This window comes from Lissotriton vulgaris, chromosome 1_1 (assembly GCF_964263255.1).
Source record: "Lissotriton vulgaris chromosome 1_1, aLisVul1.2, whole genome shotgun sequence".
In the NCBI taxonomy this organism is placed as follows: Eukaryota; Metazoa; Chordata; class Amphibia; order Caudata; family Salamandridae; genus Lissotriton; species Lissotriton vulgaris.
In genome coordinates, this window is record NC_141685.1 from 1509956684 (window position 1) to 1509982551 (window position 25868).

Here is a 25868-nt window from a genome sequence, read left to right on the forward strand (position 1 = left end):
TTGATCCACACAAGAGGTCAAATAAAATATGCATATATCAACAAAACTTTTGGAAAAAGAGACTCCTAGGTTGCTGAATCTATCAAGCTAATATTAGGAGTTCTTGGTTGTAGATAAATGTCTACGTTTCGACCCATAAATTGTAGGACAGTAATCCCTTACAGCGCGAGTCTTCGTCAGGACGTGGGGGGAAAGGTAGGGGGTGAGTGGAGCTGATTCCTAAACATAATAGAAGGAAAAAAAGAACTAATTACTTGAAATGGTCTGTAAAAGTCCCAAAGCAGTGAATAAACGGAAAAGGTTTGTTACATAAAGCCATAACGATGTCCTCAGCATATGAGTTTTTGGCGCCTAATTTAATTTATTAATGTCCTTAGATACGGATAACGAAGCCCCAGCAAATAACAACCGACAAAGCCACAGCCCTGTTATGGACCACGTTTTTTCGGGCCGCTTTTTGTCTTTTTAAACAGGTAACTCCGACTATGCTCTACATGCCTCAGTATAACCCTCGACCCTTAACTTAATCCAATCTAATTTAAACCCTTTAATCCTTTATGTAACAAACCTTTTCCGTTTATTCACTGCTTTGGGACTTTTACAGACCATTTCAAGTAATTAGTTCTTTTTTCCTTCTATTATGTTTAGGAATCAGCCCCACTCACCCCCTACCCTTCCCCCCACGTCCTGACGAAGACCCGCGCAGTAAGGGATTACTGTCCTACAATTTATGGGTCGAAACGTAGACATTTTATCTACAACCAAGAACTCCTAATATTAGCTTGATAGATTCAGCAACCTAGGAGTCTCTTTTTCCAAAAGTTTTGTTGATATATGCATATTTTATTTGACCTCTTGTGTGGATCAATGGCAATTATGATTTGACTTGTGGACTTATGCATATGGAATCTGAGTAGTGATGTATAACTATCAGAAGTGTGTTTTTTCCTTGCACTTTCCCCTTCTCCTTGTGGGCGCATTTAATTTTGTGTGTATTATTATTGATTCTTCCATCATTGAATGGTTAATGGTGCAGTGAGAATAAAAACACTATGCACCCTCATCTGTTTTGGATCAATTCAACTTAATTGTGTGATTAAGAATAAATGATTGTATGCTTGGTCTGGGACCCCTTTATACCTATACCAAACACTAGCTGGGCAGCTGTTGGAGAGCTAATGCAAATTACACCCCAAGTGCTTGAGGAAGGGATAAGATAATTTTTATAAAGTTGCTTTTTCTAAAAATGTGTTTACCCAACTTAATTATTAAATTGAGAATGTAATTATTATGAAACAGTCTCTGAATGGCTTTTATAGTAATTTCCAGTCAAAAGTTACAGGTGAAAGTTTATCATCTATATTTTCATATTTTCTAGAATTCAGCTTCAGCCCTGCCAGTGAAAATAGCTTTGGAAGCCTAGTCATTAGGGTAACAAGACTATTTTAACTTTGCACATGCTCCACTTTTAAATAACAGGCACTCTACCTTGTGGGTGACAAGATTTACTTAGGGCAGACGTATTCATTTTTAAAGGCACGGTTTGCCACCTGATAAAAAGCAGGTTTTAGGCTGGTGCAGTTAGACTACATAGGGTAGGCCTGAAGTTCGGTTTTCTCTGTCACTGCAATGGATGATCCAATTGGTGCTGTAGTCCATTGCAGTCCAGTGACATTCTTGCGATGGGTGTATTTCTGTACCATATAATATGGCCTTAAAGGACAGTTAAATATGCCAATTAGGGATCAGCACATTTTTAAAAGGGAGAACACAGGAACCTTACCCCTGCTAAAAAGGAGTAAATGGACCAAGGGTTTAACAGTGTTAGTGACTAGGTGAACTTAAATTGCATATGCTGGATTCTTTTTAATCTATTTGGGGCTGGAGATACATTATCATACCACAGCCTGTCAGTCTCAAATACCAGGAGTCTAAAAGAAGTACGTTTTAGGACTGGAGTCACAAGGGGGAGTAACCTGTACTTTTTCTGCCTCCTTTACTCTACTGGGTTACTGCTCTTCCTTGTGTTAAAACAAGCAGCCACCATACTACTAAGGAGTGTGGTGGACTATTTTCATTCCTATATTCATTCATTCATTCATTCATTCATTCATTCATTCATATAGTCTCTCTCTCATGACTAAAGTGTGGGTTCATAGAGTGAGGGAAATAACTAATCGGCAGACAATACGTATGTTCTTATGAGCGACGCATTTCAAATCAAACAGACACCAACAAGTTGAAGTTAACCCTTCCGTAACCGTACTGTGTGGATTTTGGTCCGATATGTTCATGCTGTTTCACCCTCTATAGAATACGGCATAATGGTGGAAACGATGACTAATGCCGTTCTGTTCTCGTTTTCTGACCGCAGACCACTCATTTCCTTGCAGCCCATGCACCACAGGCATGAGGTGTACAGTTATTCAGGGCCTAGTTATAACCTTCTTACAACTGCATGTACAGATATGTGTGTTAATGGACAGCATATGGAGGTTTAAAATGTATCAAATATAAATTCACTTAAAGTAGAACTGTCAATGTTATACATTACACGCACATAAAGGCAAAACCATCAAAGCATTTAGGCCCTCGGGTCCACAAACATAATATAAAAACATAAATGTACCACCACAATTGAATTACTAAAGGTATAAGTGTAGTGCCTATAAAAGGTAATCACTTTCACTTCCTTCTGCTTCAGCTTCTCTGTTTAAGTTATGCACCCAAATAAGGCATCAACGTGAGCCCTGACAGTATGAACTTCCGTGTTAATTTATCAATTTTAAGAGTACAGCACAGTGCACACACGGTTCTGCACAGCTGTGACGGAGACTGGTCCCACCTTATTCATATTTATTTCTCTCCAACTCTTCAATGTCTTGTGGGTGTGGCCAAAAAGTGTTTGGGGGGGGTCGGGGGGGGGGGGGGCGGGGGAGAAACTAAAGAGATACACATTCCATTATAGCGGAGTATTTAAAGTGCATTGATAACACAATTGATTTTCAAGACAAAACAAGTTTAACTTGTTCATGAATATATAAAAAATTGTTATGAAATGCAAAGTAATCTTACCTTTATGGTAACATTTCCTTTTGTTATTTTTCTCATATTAAAGCCAACAGTTGGAATCATGTCTTCTGTGAACTGTCCAGACTACAATAAAAATAAAAGAAACAAGCCATCACCATACCAGAAAGAATATGCACTAAAATCTTAACAAGTAAATGTTCCCAGAAACATCCTATAAAAACCAAAAATCAAAAAAGGAGATGAATCAGAACTAAATCCATATCTATCCAATAAAGACAATGTGCTTTAATCACAGCGCTCTGCTCAAGAGCGCTAAAACATGGGCTGGGATTAACAGACTGGCATCTGAGGGAACGTAACCTTTCCTTCACAATCAAGTTCAGTAAAAACATTCTGAAGTATTCACTGGCCTGAAGTAATCATGCACCTGCCAGAAAAGCAATAAGGAATCCTTCCACCTAATGTTCTCAGATGGCAACCCGACAAGGACCTAAAAACAGCTTGGTGGTGGCAGCAGGTAAAGGAAAGAAGGAGGACTGCTACTTTTGCTGATGGATTTGTCCTGAACCATCACTCTGCCCATGGAGGCATGAAAGGGCTTAGCTGGCTGCATGAAGGGCTGTGAGGGCTGCCTCTGGTGGTATGCAAGATCCCTTGAGTATTCTCAAACTTTCAGATGCTGCTGGTGGGATGGGTGAGCCTGGGAAAAAGTGGCCCCTGTGAAAGTGTTATAGCCCTGCTTTCTTTAAAGAGCTCACCAAACAGCCTGGCTTCATCAAAGGACTCATCCATTAGAGACGCCTGGTAGTCATTGAAAAACTGAGTGGCACGGGCATCCAAAGGTGGGACCAGTTCACAACTCTGTTACCCGCATCCCAAGCAATACAATATGTAGTTTCCAGGACAATATCAAAATATTCTTTACAACTTTGACGTCTTGCAAAGCCTGGATTATAGAGTTCTGGAAAGCCTCAAGCAGGGTGGGCAAAATCACTCGCCATGTCCCAAGCGGCATGGAGATAGCAACTCAAGTGGCACTCAAGGATTAGGGTGCCAAGCCTACTCGCTAGCTTGGGGACGCTCTGTGTTGGTCTGGGCCAAGGCGGAGAGTATTGCATTTCCTAAAGAAGACACGTTAGGCCTTTGCAAAATCCCTATAGCAGCCAACTTGGACGCCATTTTGCACGATTTAAGTTGCAATCAGGCACAGACTTGCCAGATACTGTAAACACCACAGAGCTGAGGACGGAGAAGACACCAATTGTATGCATAGATGAGGGGGTATTGCGGAGTTCGGGGCGGGGTGTGCACCTCTCACCACTGATACAGTATCCAAAGCAAGAAGCTCTGAAACTGTAAGCTATATTCACACTTATTAAGCTCTGTGTCAAAGGACACACTAGTTAGGCTCAGTTTCTCCTGTTATCACTACTTTGTCCTGTTCATTATTTCCCATTGCTAAAACATTGGACTGGGACTAATGTTCTACTAATAACACATGGGGATGAGCCTAAGCATGACAACTACCACCGATTGCTACATATCACTGGCCAGGGTGCATACATTGCGCCCAGTCTACTGGCTACAGTTAATGTACTCATCACTTAGTATGTAGACTTCATTCTATTTAGTTTATGAATATGTATTTCATAACCAGGATTGTAACTATCAATGCACACTCAAAGCTTGCAATGTAGCTGTTTGACCCAGTTACCGGAAGAAAAAAAATATCAGGGTGCCAAGCCTAGCCAAAGTGAATGCTTAGCCATATTGTCCATTCATTCTCTTAGTCTCATTGTCCAACGGTGGAGTGGCAAGTGCATTTGAAGCACAAGTTACTACTTGTGTAACGATATATCTGTAAAAGACATTAGTTTGTGATAGATTCCTTACCTTAGGATATCCCCAGGCGTCAGACTGTATCCGGAAAATTTTGCGTAGCAATACCCCTGCGTGCCGGCAGGCGTCGTCCACGTCCGTCGTCGGCGTTGTTAGCGCCGGAATGACGGAGTACTTAGACGCCGCCCATGCGCGCTGACGTCAGTTTTGATACACAACCTTTCTGCGCCAGATACGCAGAGCCATGATAGAACCAACACGGATGCCATGAAACTAGGGCCCTGAAAGGGGATGACCTTAACCCTAGACATCGGTTCGCAGAACGTGGAGGATGGGTGGGTCGGTAAGGAATCTATCACTAACTAATGTCTCTTACAGATATATCGTTAAACAAGTAGTCTGAAAGTGACACGTTAGTGATAGATTCCTTACCTTAGAATAGATACCCCAGCAATACCAACCCCGGTGGTGGGTCTGCGAACCAATAATCACACCAGAAAGTCCTGGAGGACAGAACGGCCAAAGAAGCCATCCCTTCGGACTTGGCTGTCCAGGCAACAATGTCTTGCAAACGTGTGCGAATTAGAAAAGGGGGTGGTGATGAACAGAGTGTCTGAGTTAAACAGACCACTCTTACCCTGTCCAAAGATCAGGGCTTGATCCATCACCGTTATTTATCTCACTGCCCCATCCCAGCTCAGAACCTGGCTATATGCAAATCAGTCTGTCCCTGGCCCAGTGCATCATGGGAACAGGGCAGACTAAACTACCAAGCCAATTCTTCACCAGAAAGGAGACAAGCTACCGGGGACCGGTTTCTGGCATTTCAGCCTTCTTCGGCCCGGCTTGCTTGAATCCTGATGGAGCAGTGAGAAAGGGACTCATGTCTGAGTATACCCTGCCACACCTATAGTGGCCAAAAACGATTTAGAAAAGGGGGTGGTGATGAACAGAGTGTCTGAGTTAAACAGACCACTCTTACCCTGTCCAAAGATCAGGGCTTGATCCATCACCGTTATTTATCTCACTGCCCCATCCCAGCTCAGAACCTGGCTATATGCAAATCAGTCTGTCCCTGGCCCAGTGCATCATGGGAACAGGGCAGACTAAACTACCAAGCCAATTCTTCACCAGAAAGGAGACAAGCTACCGGGGACCGGTTTCTGGCATTTCAGCCTTCTTCGGCCCGGCTTGCTTGAATCCTGATGGAGCAGTGAGAAAGGGACTCATGTCTGAGTATACCCTGCCACACCTATAGTGGCCAAAAACGATTTAGAAAAGGGGGTGGTGATGAACAGAGTGTCTGAGTTAAACAGACCACTCTTACCCAGTCCAAAGATCAGGGCTTGATCCATCACCGTTATTTATCTCACTGCCCCATCCCAGCTCAGAACCTGGCTATATGCAAATCAGTCTGTCCCTGGCCCAGTGCATCATGGGAACAGGGCAGACTAAACTACCAAGCCAATTCTTCACCAGAAAGGAGACAAGCTACCGGGGACCGGTTTCTGGCAGTTCAGCCTTCTTCGGCCCGGCTTGCTTGAATCCTGATGGAGCAGTGAGAAAGGGACTCATGTCTGAGTATACCCTGCCACACCTATAGTGGCCAAAAACGATTTAGAAAAGGGGGTGGTGATGAACAGAGTGTCTGAGTTAAACAGACCACTCTTACCCAGTCCAAAGATCAGGGCTTGATCCATCACCGTTATTTATCTCACTGCCCCATCCCAGCTCAGAATCTGGCTATATGCAAATCAGTCTGTCCCTGGCCCAGTGCATCATGGGAACAGGGCAGACTAAACTACCAAGCCAATTCTTCACCAGAAAGGAGACAAGCTACCGGGGACCGGTTTCTGGCATTTCAGCCTTCTTCGGCCCGGCTTGCTTGAATCCTGATGGAGCAGTGAGAAAGGGACTCATGTCTGAGTATACCCTGCCACACCTATAGTGGCCAAAAACGATTTAGAAAAGGGGGTGGTGATGAACAGAGTGTCTGAGTTAAACAGACCACTCTTACCCAGTCCAAAGATCAGGGCTTGATCCATCACCGTTATTTATCTCACTGCCCCATCCCAGCTTTCTGCTTAATTCAGAGACTCTGTCCCTCACCACCCCTTGTTGTAAATATTTTTATCCACCCTAAGCGTGGAAGGGTATTCTCAGATGTGAGACCCTTGCTCATTGCACCATCAGGATTCAAGCAAACCGGGCCGAAGACGGCTGTAATGCCAGAAACCGGTCCCCGGGAGCTTGTTTCCTTCCCAGTGTAAGAATTGGCTTTTGTAGTTTGGTTTGCCCTGTTCCCATCATGCACTGGGACAGGAACAGACTAATTTGCATACAGCCAGGTTCTGAAACTGGGATGGTGCAGTGAGCTAAAAAACGGTGTTGGATCTAGCCCTGATCTCTTGACTGGGTGAGAGCTTTCTGCTTAATTCAGAGACTCTGTCCCTCACCACCCCTTGTTGTAAATATTTTTGTCCACCCTAAGCGTGGAAGGGTATTCTCAGATGTGAGACCCTTGCTCATTGCACCATCAGGATTCAAGCAAACCGGGCCGAAGACGGCTGTAATGCCAGAAACAGGTCCCCGGGAGCTTGTTTCCTTCCCAGTGTAAGAATTGGCTTTTGTAGTTTGGTTTGCCCTGTTCCCATCATGCACTGGGACAGGAACAGACTAATTTGCATACTGCCAGGTTCTGAAACTGGGATGGTGCAGTGAGCTAAAAAACGGTGTTGGATCTAGCCCTGATCTCTTGACTGGGTGAGAGCTTTCTGCTTAATTCAGAGACTCTGTCCCTCACCACCCCTTGTTGTAAATATTTTTGCAAACGTGTGCAGCGAGGGCCACGTAGCTGCCTGGCAAATATCCTGCAAGGGCACTCCTCGGCCCGGGCAGTGGTAGTCGCCGTGGCCCGGGTAGAATGAGCCCGTAGTCCCACAGGGGGTTCCTTCTTTGCCAAGGAGTAACACGCCTGGATACACAAGATGATCCACCGCGAGATGGTCCGCTTGTGCACCACCTTTCCCTTCTTAGCGCCCACGTAACCAACAAAGAGTTGGTCATCCACCCGGAACTGGCGTGTGCGTTCCAGATAGTAAGAGAGCGCACCTTTTGGTTCCAGACGGTGGAGCCCCTCTTCCTCTTTCGAGGGATGCTGAGGCGGAAAGAAGGTGGGCAAGGTAATGGACGACCCGATGTGGAAGGCAGTGGCAACCTTGGGCAGGAAAGAGGGTCTCGTCCGCAACACAACCTTGTCCGGATGAACCGAGAGGAAAGGAGGTGTAGAATAAAGAGGCTGGAGCTCACTCACTCTCCTGGCAGAGGTGATGGCAACCAGGAAAGCAGTCTTCAAGGTAAGAAGAAGGAGAGGACAGTTATGGAGCGGCTCAAAGGGAGCACACATTAGGTAGGTAAGTACAAGATTCAAGTCCCATTGGGGCATCACGAAAGGAACAGGAGGGAACATGTGCGTGATGCCCTTCAAAAACCTATTTACAAATCGGGGACTTGAACAAGGAAGGCTGATCAGGGAGCCTTAAGAATGCGGAAAGGGCAGAAAGGTAGCCCTTGATAGTGCCCAGAGCAGAGCCCTGCTGGGCAAGAGAAAGAAGGAAGAGGAGAACCTCAGAAAGGGGTGCAGAGAGTGGATTCACAGCCTTTGCTGTGCACCATGCCACAAATCTGTTCCACCTGCAGGCGTATACCGACTTTGTGGAGGGTCGCCTGGCTGCCAAAATGACATTACAGACTTCGGGAGGCAAGTCAAATGGCCTCAACTGTCGCCGCTCAATCTCCAAGCTTGTGGGTGGAGACTGAACAGGTTTCGGGTGGAGGACCGTCCCCTGCTGCTGCGACAGAAGGTCCTCCCGAAGAGGCAGGTGAATCGGGGGATCGACTGACATGCTGAGTAGCTCGGGATACCAGTATCTTCGTGCCCAGTACGGAGCCACAAGGATAACCTGGGCCCGGTCGTGCCTGATCTTCTTCAGCACTCTGGGCAGAAATGGTATAGGCGGAAAGGCGTACAATAGACTGCAACTCCACTCGCGATAGGCAGAAAGGCGTACAATAGACTGCAACTCCACTCGCGACGAAAAGCGTCTCCGAGCGAGTGCCACCTTGGAAACTCCAACGCGCAGAACTGATGACATTGCGCGCTCTTCTGTGGCGAATAGATCTAACCAAGGCTCTCCCCACTGCTGAAAGAGGCCTTGCGCTATGTCCGAGTTCAGACGCCATTCGTGATCCATCATGCACCGACGGCTGAGTTAGTCCGCCCTGGCGTTCAAGGAACCTGACAGGTGTTGAACCACCAGGGTCACGCCCTGATGTTCCAGCCATTGCCAGAGGCGCAGAGCCTCCTGGCATAGAGTCCACACCCCACCCCGCCCTGTTTGTTGCAGTACCACATGGCGGTGGTGTTGTCCGTGAACATCTGCACTACACTCCCCCGGACAGAGGGGAGGAATGCCTTCAGTGCAAGTCTGATCTCCTGCAGCTCCAGAAGGTTGATGTGGAGCTGGGACACCACCGGAGACCAGAGACCTCTGATCTTCGCCTCTCCCATGTGGCCCCCCCAACCCAGGAGGGACGCGTCCGTCACAACTAGGTGCTCCGGATGGGGTAGGGAGAGGGATCTGCTACTGACCCAATTGCGGTCCGTGAGCCACCACTGCAGCTGTTTTGCAGTGCCCTCCGAGATCAAGACATGGTCGGGCAAGTTGCCCTGATGCTGGGCCCACTGAAACTTCAGGTCCCACTGCAGAGCCCGCATCCGCCACCGGGCGCGTTGCACCAGAAAGATGCAGGAGGCCATGAGCCCCAGTAGCCGCAGCGACCGAGACCCGGGATAAAGGCTGAAAGATCGGAATCAGAGCCTGAATATCCCGAACCCGCTGTTCGGGTGGATAAACCCGAAACTGCTCTGAGTCCAGAACCGCTCAGATGAAGAGGAGCTTCTGAGAGGGACACAGGTGTGACTTCGGCACGTTGATGGAGAACCCCAGCAGATGCAGGAGATCGGCCGTACTCTGGAGGTGGCTGACGCCTTCAACAACCAGTTGTCAAGGTAGGGGAAGACTGAAACCCCTAACCTGCGCAGATGGGCTGCGACCACCACCATCACTTTGGTGAACACCGGTGGGGCGCTGGTAAGGCCGAAGGGGAGCACGGTAAATTGAAAGTGCTCGTGGCCTACCATGAACCTGAGGTAACGCCGGTGGGCCAGCAGGACGGGGATGTGAAAATAAGCGTCCTGCAAGTCCAAAGCTACCATCCAGTCTCCTGGGTCCAGGGCAGCTAAGACCTGAGCCAGAGTCAGCATCTTGAACGTCTCCTTCCGGAGGAAGCCGTTGACGTTCCGTAGGTCTAAGATAGGGCGTAGGCCCCCCTTTGCCCTTCTTGGGTACCAGAAAGTATGGGAGTAACAACCACACCCTACTTCTGGCCCAGGAACGCGCTCGATGGCCCCCTTCGCCAAGAGGGCCGTGACTTCCTCTTGCAGAAGTTGCAAGTTATCCCCGACACGCTGTGGAATTGCGGTGGCATGGCTGGAGGGGTCGGCTCGAAGGGGAGGAGTAGCCCCTTCAGACGATTTGCAGCACCCACCTGTCCGACGTGACGGTGCGCCAGTGGAAGAGGTGATGGCGAACCCTGCACCCCACTGGCGTCACATGGGCCTGATAGCATGGACTAGGAGGGTTTTGAGGCAGGTGCTGCGGGGGAAGGTGTGTGGAATTGCGGTGGCATGGCTGGAGGGGTCGCCTCGAAGGGGAGGAGTAGCCCCTTCAGACGATTTGCAGCACCCACCTGTCCGACGTGACGGTGCGCCAGTGGAAGAGGTGATGGCGAACCCTGCACCCCACTGGCGTCACATGGGCCTGATAGCATGGACTAGGAGGGTTTTGAGGCAGGTGCTGCGGGGGAAGGTGTGGACTGGCCGCGCCGCTGTCCCCGACCGCCGCCACGGCGGTTTCCACGGCCGCCACTGCACTGTTGAACATTCTGCGGCGTGTGGCTGGCAGCACGTGTGGGGGCGCCCCTTCCTTGGCCACGAATGGAGCGAAAGGCACCCGTTTGCTGGCGTGCGGCCGAGAGGCCCAAGGACTTGGCCGTAGCCCTGGAGTCCTTAAATCGCTCAAGCGCATGGTCTGCCTTGTCGCCAAAGAGGCGACGGCCATCAAACGGCATGTCCAGGAGACTGGCCTCGACATCGGCCGAAAAGTTGGCGGACCTCAACCAGGCGTGGCGTCGAACCGCCACCGTCGTTGCCATCGCCCTGCCCAGTGAGTCCGTGGTATCCAGCCCACACCGGATGGAATACCGCGCTGCATCTCGACCCTCCGCAAGGGTTTGGTTGAGTTTTGCCCGGACCTCCCCCGGACATTGTGCCAGCATGTCCGCGACCGCGTCCCACAGGGTGTGGGTGTAGCGGCCCAAGAGGCATGCGGTATTGACTGACCGCAGTCCCAAACTCAGGGACGAGAACACCTTCTTCCCGAACTGCTCCTACCTCTTGGATTCCCGATCGGGCGGAGCCGTCGGGAATGCGGTCTGGGAAGTGGAGGCCTGGATGACAAGGCTCTCTGGGGTGGGGTGGGCGGACAAAAAGCAAGGGTCGCCCGGGGCCGGGTGGTAGCGTCTGGCCACGTTCCTATCCGCAGGCGGACCTGTGGCGGGCTTGGACCAAGTACCCACGAGAACGTCACACAAGGCCTCATTAAACTGCAGCAGAGGCTCACTGGAGCTTGCCTGCGGTTTAAGGACCTCAGTGAGGAGGTTAGTCCTCACGGCCGCGACAGGGAGCTCAAGGAGGTTAGTCCTCACGGCCGCGACAAGGAGCTCAAGGTTTAAGGCCTTGGCCGCCCAAGTCAATACTACACTATAAGCAGCCCCCTCCTCCGTAGCCACGGTTGGAGGGGAGACAAATCCAGTGTCTGGCGAAGTGTCAATTCCACTGGCCTTCCCAATCTCATATGTAGAGTCCTGTGGTGACTGGCACTCCCGTACCAGAGGGTCCTCAGACCCCTCCCAATCACCCTTGTCACCCATCTCCTGTAGTACAGGTTCAACAGATGGGTCCTGTTCATGGAAATAGAAATCTCCAAATGCCGTCGGTAGCGGTGCCCATCGGAGCAGGTGCGGTAGTCGTGGTCGAGGCCTAAACACTAGAGGCACCGGCGATGAGGGTCGGTAACCGACATCAGTCGGTCGCACTTGGAACAGGGTTTAAACCCGGGCATCCCTACCGGCACGGTTGGAGTCAAAGACTTGAGTAGAGAAATGATCAAAAAGTTTAGTAAAAAAAGACTAAGGGGTAGAGCTTCTCCGGATCTGCGCTAGCTGGCGCGGAAAAAAGAAGAACTGACGTCAGCGCGCATGGGCGGCGTCAAAGTATTCCGACGACGTCATTCCGGCGCTAACGACGCAGACAACGGACGCGGAGCCGCTGAAAATTTTCCGGATCCAGTCTGACGCCTGGAGATATTCTAAGGTAAGGAATCTATCACTATCGTGTCTCTTTCAGATTCAATTTTACTTGCACAATATTGAACTATAAGGATTTCTGGATTTGGATGCTTTCTCAAGAAGGTTGAATCACTTGGTGCAGTTCTAGATCACCAGGAAATGAGATGACTCACTGGGGCCAGCAGAGCAAGATCTGGATTAAATGGCCATGAGGTACTCAGTCAGGGTTTCACCAAATGGAAACAAGGGTTTCAATGTCCAAACACCAAGTTGCAGGATCTTGATCAAAAGATTAGCCTACGTTTCCTATGTAAATCCAACACCTCTCGGGCTCTGCATTCCACCAAAGCAAACTATGCACTTTCCTAATTTTGGGCCCCTATGGGTTAATTTAACTCTGTTTCTGGGGAACTGTCTAAGACACTGCCACTTTACAAGTCAGCTATAAACCAGCATCAGAATAATGATCTGGCAGCAAGTTGCCCAGTTCCTCATTGTTGTCTTCATTATGAGAAACAAGCTCAAGTCTTTGAAGAGCATTGGATTGGAGTCAGAGCTGAAGAGGGCCTCTTTCATCCTGAAAGGAAAGCGGACAGGAGAGTCACCCTCAACCTAAGATTGTCTCATGGTTATCATGTAGCACATCATGTGTGGCGCCCTAGCTGGTGTCAGCTCCACATTAGATAATGGAGGGGTAGTGGAATACAGAACCAGTGCTTCTGGTCCCAGGACGGACACTGAAATGTATGGAGACTGAGGCAAGAGGAGTAAGAAGCGGATCTTCAACTGAGGCACAGCCGAATAATGAAAGTTACAACAGCATGGCAAGACAGTGGAGAGCCACCGCTGGCCCTTTGAACACCATGGTAGCGCAAGGTAGTATCCCTCTCTGGCAATGCTTCAGGATTCAGGTGTCCCGATATTAAGGAACTGAAGTAGTCCACTAATGATGAGCCACCACTTAGGGCCATAAGGTTCTTCACTGTCTGTTGGAAGGTAGGACCTGATTTCATGGTTACCCCCACTTTTTGCCTGGTGTCAGTATGTTTTGACTGTAGTTTGCTGGGATCCTGCTAACCAGGACGCCAGCATCTGTGCTCTCTCTCCCGAAATGGCTTCTGTAAGTACATGTGTACCTTCACAACTGGCTTCTGGTGTACCCTTATAAATCCTCAGTATATGGTACTAAGGTGCCCAGGGAATAGGTACACCGGGGCTGCAGCATATATTGTGCCATCAATGGGAGGCCATTGCAGCCTGAGTGGGGTGGTGCCCAGGTTTCCTTACATCTGATGTCACTGCACTTAAAACCTATAAGTCCCCCCTATGGAAGGCCCTTCAGTCCTGAGCTCAGGGTGCATAAGCAGGACACCCCTACACACCTCTGAGCCGATTCTCCAGGGCTTGTAAGTGCAGTCAGCCATTTTAAGACATATGGTTAACATCAGTTATTATGAGATGTCTAACTATATAATGGCTGCGCGGGACCTGGTCATGTTTGGTATCAAACATGTTGGAGTCATACCCAAACACTGGTTTCGGTGTTGAAGGTATGATCCCATGTACTGGGGAGCCCCTTGTACTCCTGGTTACAGCCTTTCAGGGTCTGCCAGCAAGCTAGTGCTGCTGCCGACCACAGACACTGTTCTGCCCTCCTGCTGCGGAGCCAAGCTCAAGCAAGGGAAGGTAGAACAATAGGTTTCCGGTCATAGGGCGGTGTTACCACCTCCCAGACAGGACTTAGTGTATTGGGCTGGGGAGGGGCGCTTTCCAGCGCCACCAGACTGCATTGAAAGGCACAACTTGTGCCCTTCTTTCATACTCTGGTTGGAACCAGTTCAGGAACCCTTTATTCCTACTCTGGCACAAAACTGTACAAACGTTCAGGGGAGCATCCTCCCCTCTGTCCAGCCCCTCCTCTGGGAAAGATCCCATACTCCTCTGGGAGGGATCCCAGACTCATTACCTCGCTTGCCTTGGGTATTTAATCCCCAGATTCGTCTTGGAACAAGACTCACCTCTGAAACCAAGGCACTCTTCGACAGTCTGGACACTTGGACTTCGTTAGGCTTCGACTGGAACAGATACTGCATCAAGGAAGACTCCTGCTGCACCTGGTCTTGCTCTTCTTCCAGTCTTCTGCCTCATATGAGCTTCGCTCAGGTTCTCCAGAACAGCTGTGGCATCAAGGATATCCGAAGAAATCTCACTTGGCGTGAAGGAGTCACAACCCTGCATCTGCAGGCACAACAATGAAGCTGACCTGTCTCTCCTCCTGTTGTCCTATGGACTTTCCGAGGCCCAGCAACACAGGTGGTAGTTATGTTGCTCTCCAGGGGTCTCACCCATCTTTCCTGCAATTTGGAGGACAGTATCCCTCATCAGAGTCGCGGGGGCCAAACCCCTGTGCATAGCCTCGAATTGCTGTTGCAAAGGCTTGTTGGCACTGCACTCCAGAGATCTTCGGGCTACAAGAAGCCCCAGCATCCAGCACCTCATCCTTCGAAGATCCTCATCCACACTGCATCCCATGCACCTCAATATTTTGGGAGCTGGCTGAGGTCCTCATGCGGCTACTGTGACTTCGGCCTGTGGGTCCTCTCCGGGTAGTCTTCTGCATTGGTGGGTTCCCCTGCTTGCACGTGGCCTGCTCCGACTCTCCTGCACTTGGTGAGTCTCTTGGACCTTGCTGGTCCAAACAACTGTCTTCCACGCCAGTTGCGGCTACCTAAGGCTTGTTGGTGCTCCCGCCAAACACTAACCACCTAGACAGACATCCAACATGGAACAAGAACTGTACGGCTCCTGGACTTCCTCAGCATCGACTGGTTCCCACAGCTGCAGCAACAAGGTCCTCTGTACATCTCCTAAAGTCACTCCCAAGGGTGGGCATTGTACTTCCGTGCTTCCTAGTCAGGTTAGAGTGGCATGGACTCTGCCCCCTCTGCTTGCAGGTTGTGCTCTTCAAGAATCCACCCTTGGATTCCACCGGACATCTTCAGTAACTTCTCCAGAGTCCTTTCTTCCCAAGTCTTCCCTTGTCGTCTATGGGAGGTTCCAACATCACTTTACCTCTATGCACTCCAGCTTCCCTGGTGTAGGTAAACTAGTTCCTGGGGCATCCACAGGTGGGGTGGCTCTTCAACCTTCCGTCCTCCAAAGGGTTTCTTCAGGATTCTCTGGGATGGGACGTTCTTCTTTAAAACTGCAACAGCGACTTCTGAATTAACTTCCATTGGGCAGGAGGCTGTGTTCCCACTCTACACACAGCCTCTGTGGGGTTCCTGGGTTCTTACTTTGGGTAGTTCATGGTTCTTCAAGGTTCTCCAAGTCTTTTGGTTTGCATTCCACTTCTTTAGTATATGGTTTCTTCACCCAAAAATAACTGTATATTTGTGCTACTTACCTGATTTCTCGTTAGTATTCTCATGTGTATTTTTGATATTGCCAGCTAGGATATATACCAATGTGCTAGTGAATGTGTTGTGTAATAAACATACTTATTTTTCATATACATTGTGTAGTACTTTTTCAGCTAATCTACACTATTGACTAAATGTGGTAAAAACAAACTGCTTTACACTCCTTCACACTAAGCCTGAAGGCTGCTCTCCACAGCTATCACTTTGAGAGAATATGGTTATCAAAGACCACTAAAATCACCATAAGGGTTGTCAGGATTAGCACAAGGTACAACAGCTTCCTTTACTGCGATAACACAGACAAACTTGAATTCAAGTAGATACAACCTAAATGATGGGCTTCATGAACTCATGGGACAAATATGAGAATCCCTGTGACGTGCCTACAGGCTGAAAAGGCTGCATCAATCTATGCCTGCGCAGGAATATTCTAGCCATTACTAGGATGGTTTGGCATGTTTATGTCTGCAGATAGAAACCCCAAGAGGATTGCATCTGTGTCCATCCAAACTGATGCTTCATGATCAGTCAGATGTAAGTAAAACTATCATCAGTTTCCCTCAACTGTGCCAAAATATGGTAATGCAGGGCAGGCAGATGAAGAAGAGGATGGGTGAGACATAAAAATACCAAAAAGACACCCCCATTTATCAAATAGTTTTTTCTTATTAATTTTCTCTTGATAGAGGAAGACATTTTAACTGGGGTGCACTCATTGGTCAATGTCAAATGGTTGGTTTGAACACTGGTTAAGTAATACAATTATTTCCACTTGTCAGTAAGGTTGTTGAATACAATGGAGATTATTCTTAGGTCATCAAGCTAGTAAGTGTGGCTTTCAGGTTAAAATAGGGCCTACATTTCTAGCTGCCCCAATGCTCCCTCAAAGCCTCTACTGAGGCGGATGCCGGGAGCTGTGTGTGATTTTGTACCTATGTACTTTTAAAAATCGAATATAATTTGGCAATTTTGCTCACTTTTTAATTTTATCGCCGCAATCACCCCTCTCACTCAGCCGAGTAGGCACTAAGCTGCTACATGCCTCAGAGGCTGCCGGCCTCCTACATTCTATGCAATGTGCGCTCTCTTGCCAAACACCCTTTCAAAATCTGGGATATGATCACCTCTCACTCCCCAGAGATTTGTTTCCTTACGGAAACATGGCTAAATCCTTCAAACCATCCTATCATCAACGTTGCCATTCCAGAGAATTACAAAAATTCATCCATCTCGATCGGGTGGGAAAAACAGGAGGTGGTATAGCCATCGCTTTCAAAAATCATCTAAGCATATCCTGGCTATCCACGCTAATAAACGAGAGCCTTGAAATAGGCATCTTTAAAGTGATCATATCCCCCACGGAAAGCTGGTTAGGAGCCTTAGTCTACCGGCCCCCTGGCCCAAGAGCTGATTTTGTGGACAAATTAGTAGACTATATAGCGATTCACGTCCTTGCGTCTAACAAATTTCTGATGTTGGGCGATTTTAACCTCCATTGCATATCACATACAACACTAATAAACTCCTCGCAGATCTGGAGCAGCTAGGCCTCTCTCAAAGCGTAAATGGCCCAACGCATTTGGCGGGCCATACCTTGGATTTAATTTTCTCCAATATTGACCAGCTTGTATGCAACCCCCCGTGGCCCCATACCTGGACTCCATGATCAAGTTCTCTACCCCCAACATCGGCCCTAAATCTAGCACACATACTGCAGCCAGGACACAATTACCCCGCAGGCCCTGGCATAAGATAACGCCAGAGGCCTTCAACACAGTATTCTTGGTAGAGTCACCAACACATGACCAAGATGTATCTACCATGCTGGCCTCCTTTAACAAGGTTTTTGTGAAATCCTTAGACATGATTATTCCTACAAGCAACAGTTCTAGACCAGTCGCTAATCGAAGCTCAGCACAATGGTACTCCACAGAACTCAGGCAGGAAAAATCTTCCTGCAAACAGTTAGAGAGACGCTGGCGAGCGAGTAAGTCCTCCCAAAACAGACATATATACAAACAAGCTCTAGCCGGCTACCACCGGAACCTAAAGTCGGCAAGAGCCCTTTATATTCTGAGTTAAATTGAGAGTGCCAGTAACTCCTCCAAAGCTCTCTGCGATATTGTTAGGGACTTTGTATCACCTGAAGTATGCAAGCAAACGCCCATAGAATCCCAGGAACTTTGTGATTCCCTAGCCGCTTTTTTTCAGGAGAAAATTTCAAGCATCTATTCAAACTTCCCTCCTCCTGATATGACTCACCCGCGAACCCTGCCTTGAAAGATCCACAAACAGGTTAGCTTGCTCACTTGACTGTTTTGCCCCTGCCTCACTTGAAGAAATAACCAAAGCACTAAGTGTGGCCAAATCAGGCTCCCCTATAGACCCCTGCCCTCCTAAAATTAGGTCATTTCTGTCCCACAGTTGTTCCCCTGCTATTCAAAAAATATTCAATCACTCTATCCAATCGGGTATAATCTCCACATCTTAGAAGGAAGCGCTTGTCCGTCCTATCCTAAAAAAAACCAAAGAGGCAAATCCACAAGATCTTGGCAATTACCGGCCCATCTCCCTGCTCCCACTGTTGGCCAAAATGCTAGAAAGCATTGTCAACAGACAACTAAGTAGCTACCTGGAAACCAATACCATCCTGGACCCCTTGCAATCAGGGTTCCGCCCGGGCTTCAGCACGGAGACTGCCCTGCTAGCCGTAACGGATTCCCTGAGGAGGACTGTAGATGCGGGAGGATCAGCCATACCGATTCTTCTTGACCTCTCCGCTGCCTTTGATAACATCTCCCATACCAGGCTCGCAGAGAGGTTAACATCCTATGGCATCCAGGGTTTAGCCCTCAAATGGCTTCAAAACTTTGACAGACCGATCCCAAACAGTTATCATGGGCCCTTTTCATTTGGACAAAATAGCACTGGACAAGGGTGTCCCTCAGGACTGTTGCCTCAGCCCAACCCTTTTTAACATTTATATGGCTCCATTGGCTAAGGCAGTTGAAGCATTGGGTTTTGAAGCAATCTCCTACGCTGATGGCACCCAGCTGCTGTTTAACATTGGCCCAAACCCAGAATCAGATCGATTCAGTTTTTCCAAAGGCATACTAGAAATATCTAACTGGATGACAAAACTGCCTCTAGGTGAACCCCGGAAAAACAGAAGTAATGTTATTCGGCTGTATGGTCCAATGAATGGTGGCCTGCGCAGCTGGGTCTCCTTCCTGTCCTAAAGCAGAGTGTCAAAAACCTGGGTGTAAAATGAGATTGCTAACTATCAATGCAGGACCACGTAGCAGCCATCACTGGTTCTTTCTATTACAGCCTCCGACTACTTCGAAAAATCCTCCCTTATATACCAATAGACCATCACAGAACATTGGTCCAAGTGATGGTGATCAGTCGTTTAGACTACAGGAATGCCCTATTGGCTGAGGCGTGGGTAACACTTCTAAACATATTACAGGTCATTCAAAACACCGCCGCCAGAATGATCTTAAATATGCCTGCAGGCTCCCCCTCACTGCCTTTGTTAAAAGCCCTACATTGGCCATCGATTAATAAAAGATCCATCTTTAAAATTTGTTGTCTGTCCTTTAATGCTTTAAACGGCCGGGGCCCGCAGTATCTACAAAAGAAACTGAACAAATATATTCCTGGACGTCTGTTGAGATCTGGCTCCGCGATGCTGCTCCACATTCCTCGCATCCGTCTCAAACGTACAGGAGGGATGGCTTTCTCCTATTTGGCCCCTAAGTACTGGAACAGTCTGCCTAAACTTCTGAGGGATATACCGTCGTATGGAACTTTCAGAAAACAACTAAACTGTACTAAACTCCACTTCAGCTCAGTTTCGTTATCAGTGATGTGTCTCTAGGCAGCACCGAGATGCCCCAGGGTGATTCGAGCGCTATATAAGAGTATATAACATAAGAGTATATAACATAGGCCAGATACCAAACTTACATTTACAGCCTGAGTAAATGCTTTCAACAAAATAGCCACATTGTGATTAAGGATATTTAATTAATGTTTCTTTTTAGGTAAGACAGAGCTTAACTTTCAGGTGGCAGGTAATTTGGCACCACCCTATGTGATTTCCATTTGTATAAGCCAGACATATGTGTTAACTTTTTTATTTATTAGAAAGGGGAACTTCAGTGCCCAGAGATCAACGCGCCAGGAGACGCAGACTAGCTTTTCCCCAATCCCGGAGGCGCATATAACATTGCAGGGCTCCCGTTGAACGGAAGCCCCAATTACCGCATCCCCAGCCAGTCAACCTGCCCGGGGGACTTCAGCGCCCAGAGATCAATGCCCTAGGAGGTGCAGAAAAGCTTTTCCTGCGCACATAGAACATTGCGGGGCTCCTGCTGCTTGGGACGTACCCGGTCAGGGGCAGGGCCCGTCATCATCCGTCGGAGCCTGGGCTGGGTTGTCCCCTCTAACGTTTGGTATAAGCTTCAAGATGGTAAAAAAAGAACGTCGCTAGTTTGGGGAGAAAGAAAACAACGCAAATACCGACAGAAGAGGCACTTGTCTGGATAGCTTTTTAGCAAAGGCTTCTTCCGCGATTGACTTAGAAATTGACCGAGCGGAGAAGAGACTATCATTGGGTGCTGATAGGGTATTAAATAAAGATATACCATCTAGTTTGACCGGTGAGAGTCGGGTACTAACCTTGCTGGGGACAAACACTGGTGTGATGATCCCTTCTTTTCCACCTCCCTCCACTGCAAGCACTTGTACTCCAAAATTAGAGGCACTAATTTCAAGGGATGTGGTACTGGTGCAAAAGAGAAAAAGGGGCCCCTCGAAAAACCCATCAATAAGTATTTCAAAGAGACCACGAAAAATGCAAATCGTATCAGAAAGTGTAGCAGGTGGTAACATGGAAAAAATGAGAATAGTTGCCCCATGTATGGCCCCGAATATGGATGTGCTTCTGGAAAAATTCAAGGAACTTTTAGCTCCTATAACCCGGCGCTTAGAATTAATTGAAAAATCAATAAAGTAATTACCAACATTAAGATGTATGCCATTGGGAGAGGGCGCGACTATGGAAAACGGCCAAGGGCAGTCACAAAATCATGCAGAAGGAGCTAGTAGTAAAATAATTCATTCAGCAACCCACCAAACTCATAGCGTGCCCTTAGTAACCCAAGCGCCTACTTGGGGCAATGTTGTTCGTCTCCCCTGGCCCCTGAGAAAGTGCCTTTTTCCTCATTCGAACCAAAGGGCTATGGCTCAGGAGACTTTAGCTATTAGGGGCGGGGGGGGGGGCCCTAACCTTTTAAAAAGGTTGGACGAAGGGACAAGGCTAGACCTCCCACCAGCTGCTTGTCCCTATGTAGTCATTCTGGCAAACATCCCAACCCTAAGAAAAGACCAAAGAGAAATCACCATCCAACTAATCAATAAGGCACGTCATTGGATTAATAAAACCGCGAATGGCCAGGTAGAGGATTATTGTAATATCTTAATGGTGCGTGCAGTATCTTGGCTTGGGAAGGAATCGAAATCTATTGCAGGGGACTGCGTGGTTTTAACGTTGCAATCCCCGGCTATGGCAAAAAATGTATTACAATTGTTACCCAATAATCCCTCAGAATAAACACAAATATTAGCTCTACCCCTTGGTTTCTTTTATAAACCACTATTGCACCACCCAGGCATAACTGGAAATAGGGCCCAAGACTCCATCTTCAAAGGAGCGGGGTTTCAGTCACACTCTCACTACAGTGGAAAAATGACCCCTTTACTACCTACTTCAAATTGTTTTATGGCATTGATGGATATGGAGGTTTGTGATTGACTGTGTATTAGGGAGGAAGCTCAGAATATAGCGGGGTCTGCATCCCGGGAAAGCTGTGTTGTTAAAGTTTCTCCCCCAAAGGATATGGATACCTTCACAGCAATTACATGGAACATTGCAGGATTGGGACAGAAACTGTTGGACCTGGATTGGTTAAATTACATTTGCGCCTATGACCTAATATGTCTGAATGAGACCAGGGTAGGTGGTCCTGTCAGCATAGACTGATATAGGTCAGATCACACATTTTTAAAGAACACCCTGAGATTTGAAATGTTATCCTTTTATAATGAATGTCAATATTTTATTATGTTACTTCTTAAAAGTCCCGAAGGCAACATCAGGTTATTGATCAATTTTTATAATAATTAATTGAGAGTGAAATGTATAAAGTTGTTGCAATAGTAGAGGAAAACATGAACAGGATAATTTGTTTAAGTAAGAAAGATCCGATGTTGCTCTGGATAGGAGATTTTAATGTACAACCTTGTCCCTTTGCCTTAACCCCAATCTGTGGTTTCCTAGGTGAGGACGGAGGCCCAAATATTCACTTCACTCATAATCTCTATGGGAATGTCCTAAACAAACTTATTTTTTATAAAAGATTTGGAGGTCATGAACCTTCGATCGGAATCCAATGGTTTCCCGCAAGAAACATTTTTCTCCTCCTCACATAGTTCCTCAATAGATTTTATAATAGCTTCAGCTAGACTGGGAGGAACTTTTAACAATAGGAAAGCTAAATTTGGGGGTTTTAGGTAGCATGGGGCTTTAACCTGGCATATGAACTGGCCAGGTGTTGATGGCCTTAGCTGTTCACATATGAAAGCAAGAAAGAATGGGATACAACTTAAGTGAGGGGGCGGGGGCATTGATGAGTGTTCTTATTCCTCAGGTAGTTACAAATAGAAAGAATGAAATAGCAATATGTCTTGACCCAAATCATGACTCAGGGTCTACTATTGAGGCCTTCTAAAGAATTTTGGGGGAAGTGAAAAAGAATCTCTTTAAGAGTGATGGGACACAAATCTAAGGGACCGAAATGGTTCGATCAGGATTGCACTAAAGCACTTTCTGACCTAGACTGATCAAGTCTGTACCAAAAAAAAAAACCTACTTACGAAACAAACCTGCCTAATTTACTCTATGGTGAAGAAGAACAGACTAAAGACACTGAAAGAAGAAGCCTGGGAAAAATTACTTGTAGCATCTATCACAAATAATGCAAGGGATTTTAGGTCAGCGATCAATGCTCCATTTTTAAAAGCGAACTCCGAGCCTACCTTGGACAGGCACGTGGATGAGGACTCGTGGGTGGCGCATTTTAGGAATTTTCTTTAACGCTCCACGAGTGCGTCCCGGATTAATGGAAGAAGAGCCCTGACCTTTGAGGCCCCTTGCTTACTAACACTTTTAATGCTATAGCAAAAGAGGGACCTACCGCATCCTGGCATAAAGCCATTTTAGTACCAATTCTTTTAAAAAGGAGATAAGGAAGACCCTAGAAACTATAGACCAATTTCTCTCCTTGATAGCGAAGCAAAACTTTTGGGCAGAGTGCTAAAAAATAGATTGGAGGAATGTGCACTGAAAATAAAATCTTGATCCTGGCACAGTACAGCTTTAAAAAAGGTAGTGGCATGCAAAATTTGAATTTGCTTATAGCAAAGTACACCCAGGCTAAGTAAGGTAATTTATATCTGGCCTTCATGGACCTGAGCATGGCTTTTGATTGCGTATCTCACCCACAGTTATTGAGGATTATGAGGGAAATGGGAGTAGACCAGGCAGTGATTACCTTCATAAGACAAGTGTATACGAGAGCCGAAGTGTGTGTAAGGTACAGGTTACAGGGAGAGTGCACCAGATGGTTTCCAGTTACGAGAGGAGTTCGTCAAGGGTGCTTCCTCGCTCCTTTTTTGTTCTTGCTGTATACAAATGGGGTAGAGTCTAAATTGCTAGAATCATCCATAGATGTGCTCAGAATAAAGTAGTTGCGCATCCCAATTTAATTATATGCAGACGATGCGGTTTTAATTGCGTGAACGGGAAGATCCCTTCAGAAATTATTAAACACCTATGTAGAGTTTATGAAAGGGTTACAAATTAATCTAAGTCATTTGTTTTAAACGCAGGTCAAAAGTAGAGTAAGCTACCGTCCTTTTTTATCTCAAGTTGTAAAGTGGTACAGACAGAGTCTTATCCATATCTAGGGTAACTTTTGAATATAGGGCATCATGGAGGCGTATGGTAGAGAATCGTGGGACCATGCTTGAAAAAAGTACAAACGCTAAACGTTCATTCTCAAAAAACCTGGAAACAAGAAACCCAAATATTTTAGGAAAGGTTTATGGGACAAAATCCTGTGCAGTAGCTACGTATGGTGCAGGAGTGTGGGGCCATGTTAATGCAAAGGGGATACAAATGATAGAGGATTCATTCAGGAAATCGATGATGTGACTCCCTATTAGCTGTTCCAACTTTAAATTACACGAAGAGCCAAGTATCCCCTATATTACGGGTCTGATAAACGTTGCACCAATTCTTTTATGGCACTCAATATGGTGCAATGACACTGTGTCACTTACCCAGCAAATAATGCAGGATTGCTTCTCCCTTGAACATGAAGAGGACATCCAATGGTTAAAGTATGTGAAAGACACCTTACATACTCTAGACTTAGGGAGTTTGTTTACCCAGAAAAATGTGGTTCAGTCCCCAAAAAAGCTTTTAAAGACCTGTTTTATAACTGCTGCTTATGAGAGGAGAACAGATGTATACCGTAATAAACCAACCATCAGGGAATACAATGAAGGCCCTTTGCAGGTTGAGGGGATACCCTCCTATTTGGAATTTGTAAAAACACCACGGCACAGATGTATCTTGTTAAGGTTTCGTCTTAATTGTATTTCTTGCATGTTGGGCCACCCTGCTGGTATTTTCTCCGCAAATGATCTTCCTTGTTGCCCATGTGACGATACCTCACGACAGACTGATTTGCATATTTTCTTTTTCTGCAAATATTATTCTAATCAACTGAAAAGGTTCTGAATCCCACTTTTACGTAAGCATAGTTTTAGGCAATGTCGCCCGGCCCTTTATTTTTTACGCATGCTGCCTGAAGGCCCGTCCATCCTTTTCATTGGATCGCGTCAGGGTTTATGCTAAACGCTGGCTTCCCATTGAAAAGGATGCTTTTTGGTCACTGCCCTTTCTCCCTTTTGGACGACCCATCTAGACTGGGTCGTCTACTTCACGGCTGTCGTGAAGCACTTTGGTATCTTTAGGTGGGGCCATCTGTTTCTAATTAGCATGGCCTTAGCGCGGCCATGCTAATTAGAAACAGATGGCCCCCCCTAAAGATAAGAAAGTCTGAAGGCACTCCCAAACAGCATCGAGCGGCGATCCCTGTTGCTCGGTAAGCACTTTTTACTAATAATAGCGCCTACACGTGTCTGCTGATGCCGCCTGTCCCTCAGGCCTGTAATTCGATATATTTGACAGAATCTGGACCTGCTGCTGGACTTCTAAAACCCCTCAGACTAAGAACAGAAAGGGGCGCACAGACGATTTATATAAACGAAGACGCTGAACAGCGCCAAGAATCCAATACGGAGTGATGCATAGTCTGCGAATTTACCCTGTTTCGCAAAATAATTCCCGTTGTCGTTGTAGAGTAGTCCATCTCCAAGGGTTCACCCATAGGTGATAGGAGCTGGGGTGGGTACCTTCAAAGTACACCCGGGGCACTGGAGATAACCCACTCTCAAGTGAGATTTTCAAAAACATATGTTTTATTATCAGTACAACAGAGAGACAGGCATGCTAGTGCGAAGCAGAAGGAGTGGGAGTTTAATAGGGGTGTATGCTCCACTGCTTGAGGGAAAATAAAAAGGGAACTAACTCATAACTTAGGTTCTAATAACTGAAACCTTATGGATACAGCGCCTGCTCCTGCAGTCTACTGCGTGTTGGCGCGGTAACGCGAACGACAGTCCTGCACGAGTTACTACCACTTATTTTATCACACGGAAATGATGAGTTACCGAGCCGGCGCAGTCAGTGATTTGGTTCCAGTAGATCTTTGCAGCACAAGAGAATATCACGCCTGCCTCAAAATAAAAAAAATGACGTGTCCTCGGGGGGAGTCCAAATCTGTAGATAAACACGGAAAAACGTGCGGGATATTGTTTGAATTTCTTTGGAAAACAGGGGATATCACTTTAGACCAGCACCAAAATAATGTAACAAGGACATCAAAAAGCACTTGTTTTATCAACTTC

General features: G+C 47.0%; 1 protein-coding gene across 1 annotated transcript in view; it reads right to left on the reverse strand.

Annotated features, from left to right (window-relative positions):
- Window positions 1–25868, reverse strand: part of LOC147750729 (ADP-ribosylation factor-like protein 8B-A) — a 221725-nt gene that overhangs the window by 150496 nt on the left and 45361 nt on the right. Inside the window, exon 2 of the mRNA XM_086967418.1 lies at window positions 3076–3156. Coding sequence (XP_086823544.1) covers window positions 3076–3156 — 81 coding nt within the window. The remainder of the gene's footprint in view (window positions 1–3075; window positions 3157–25868) is intronic.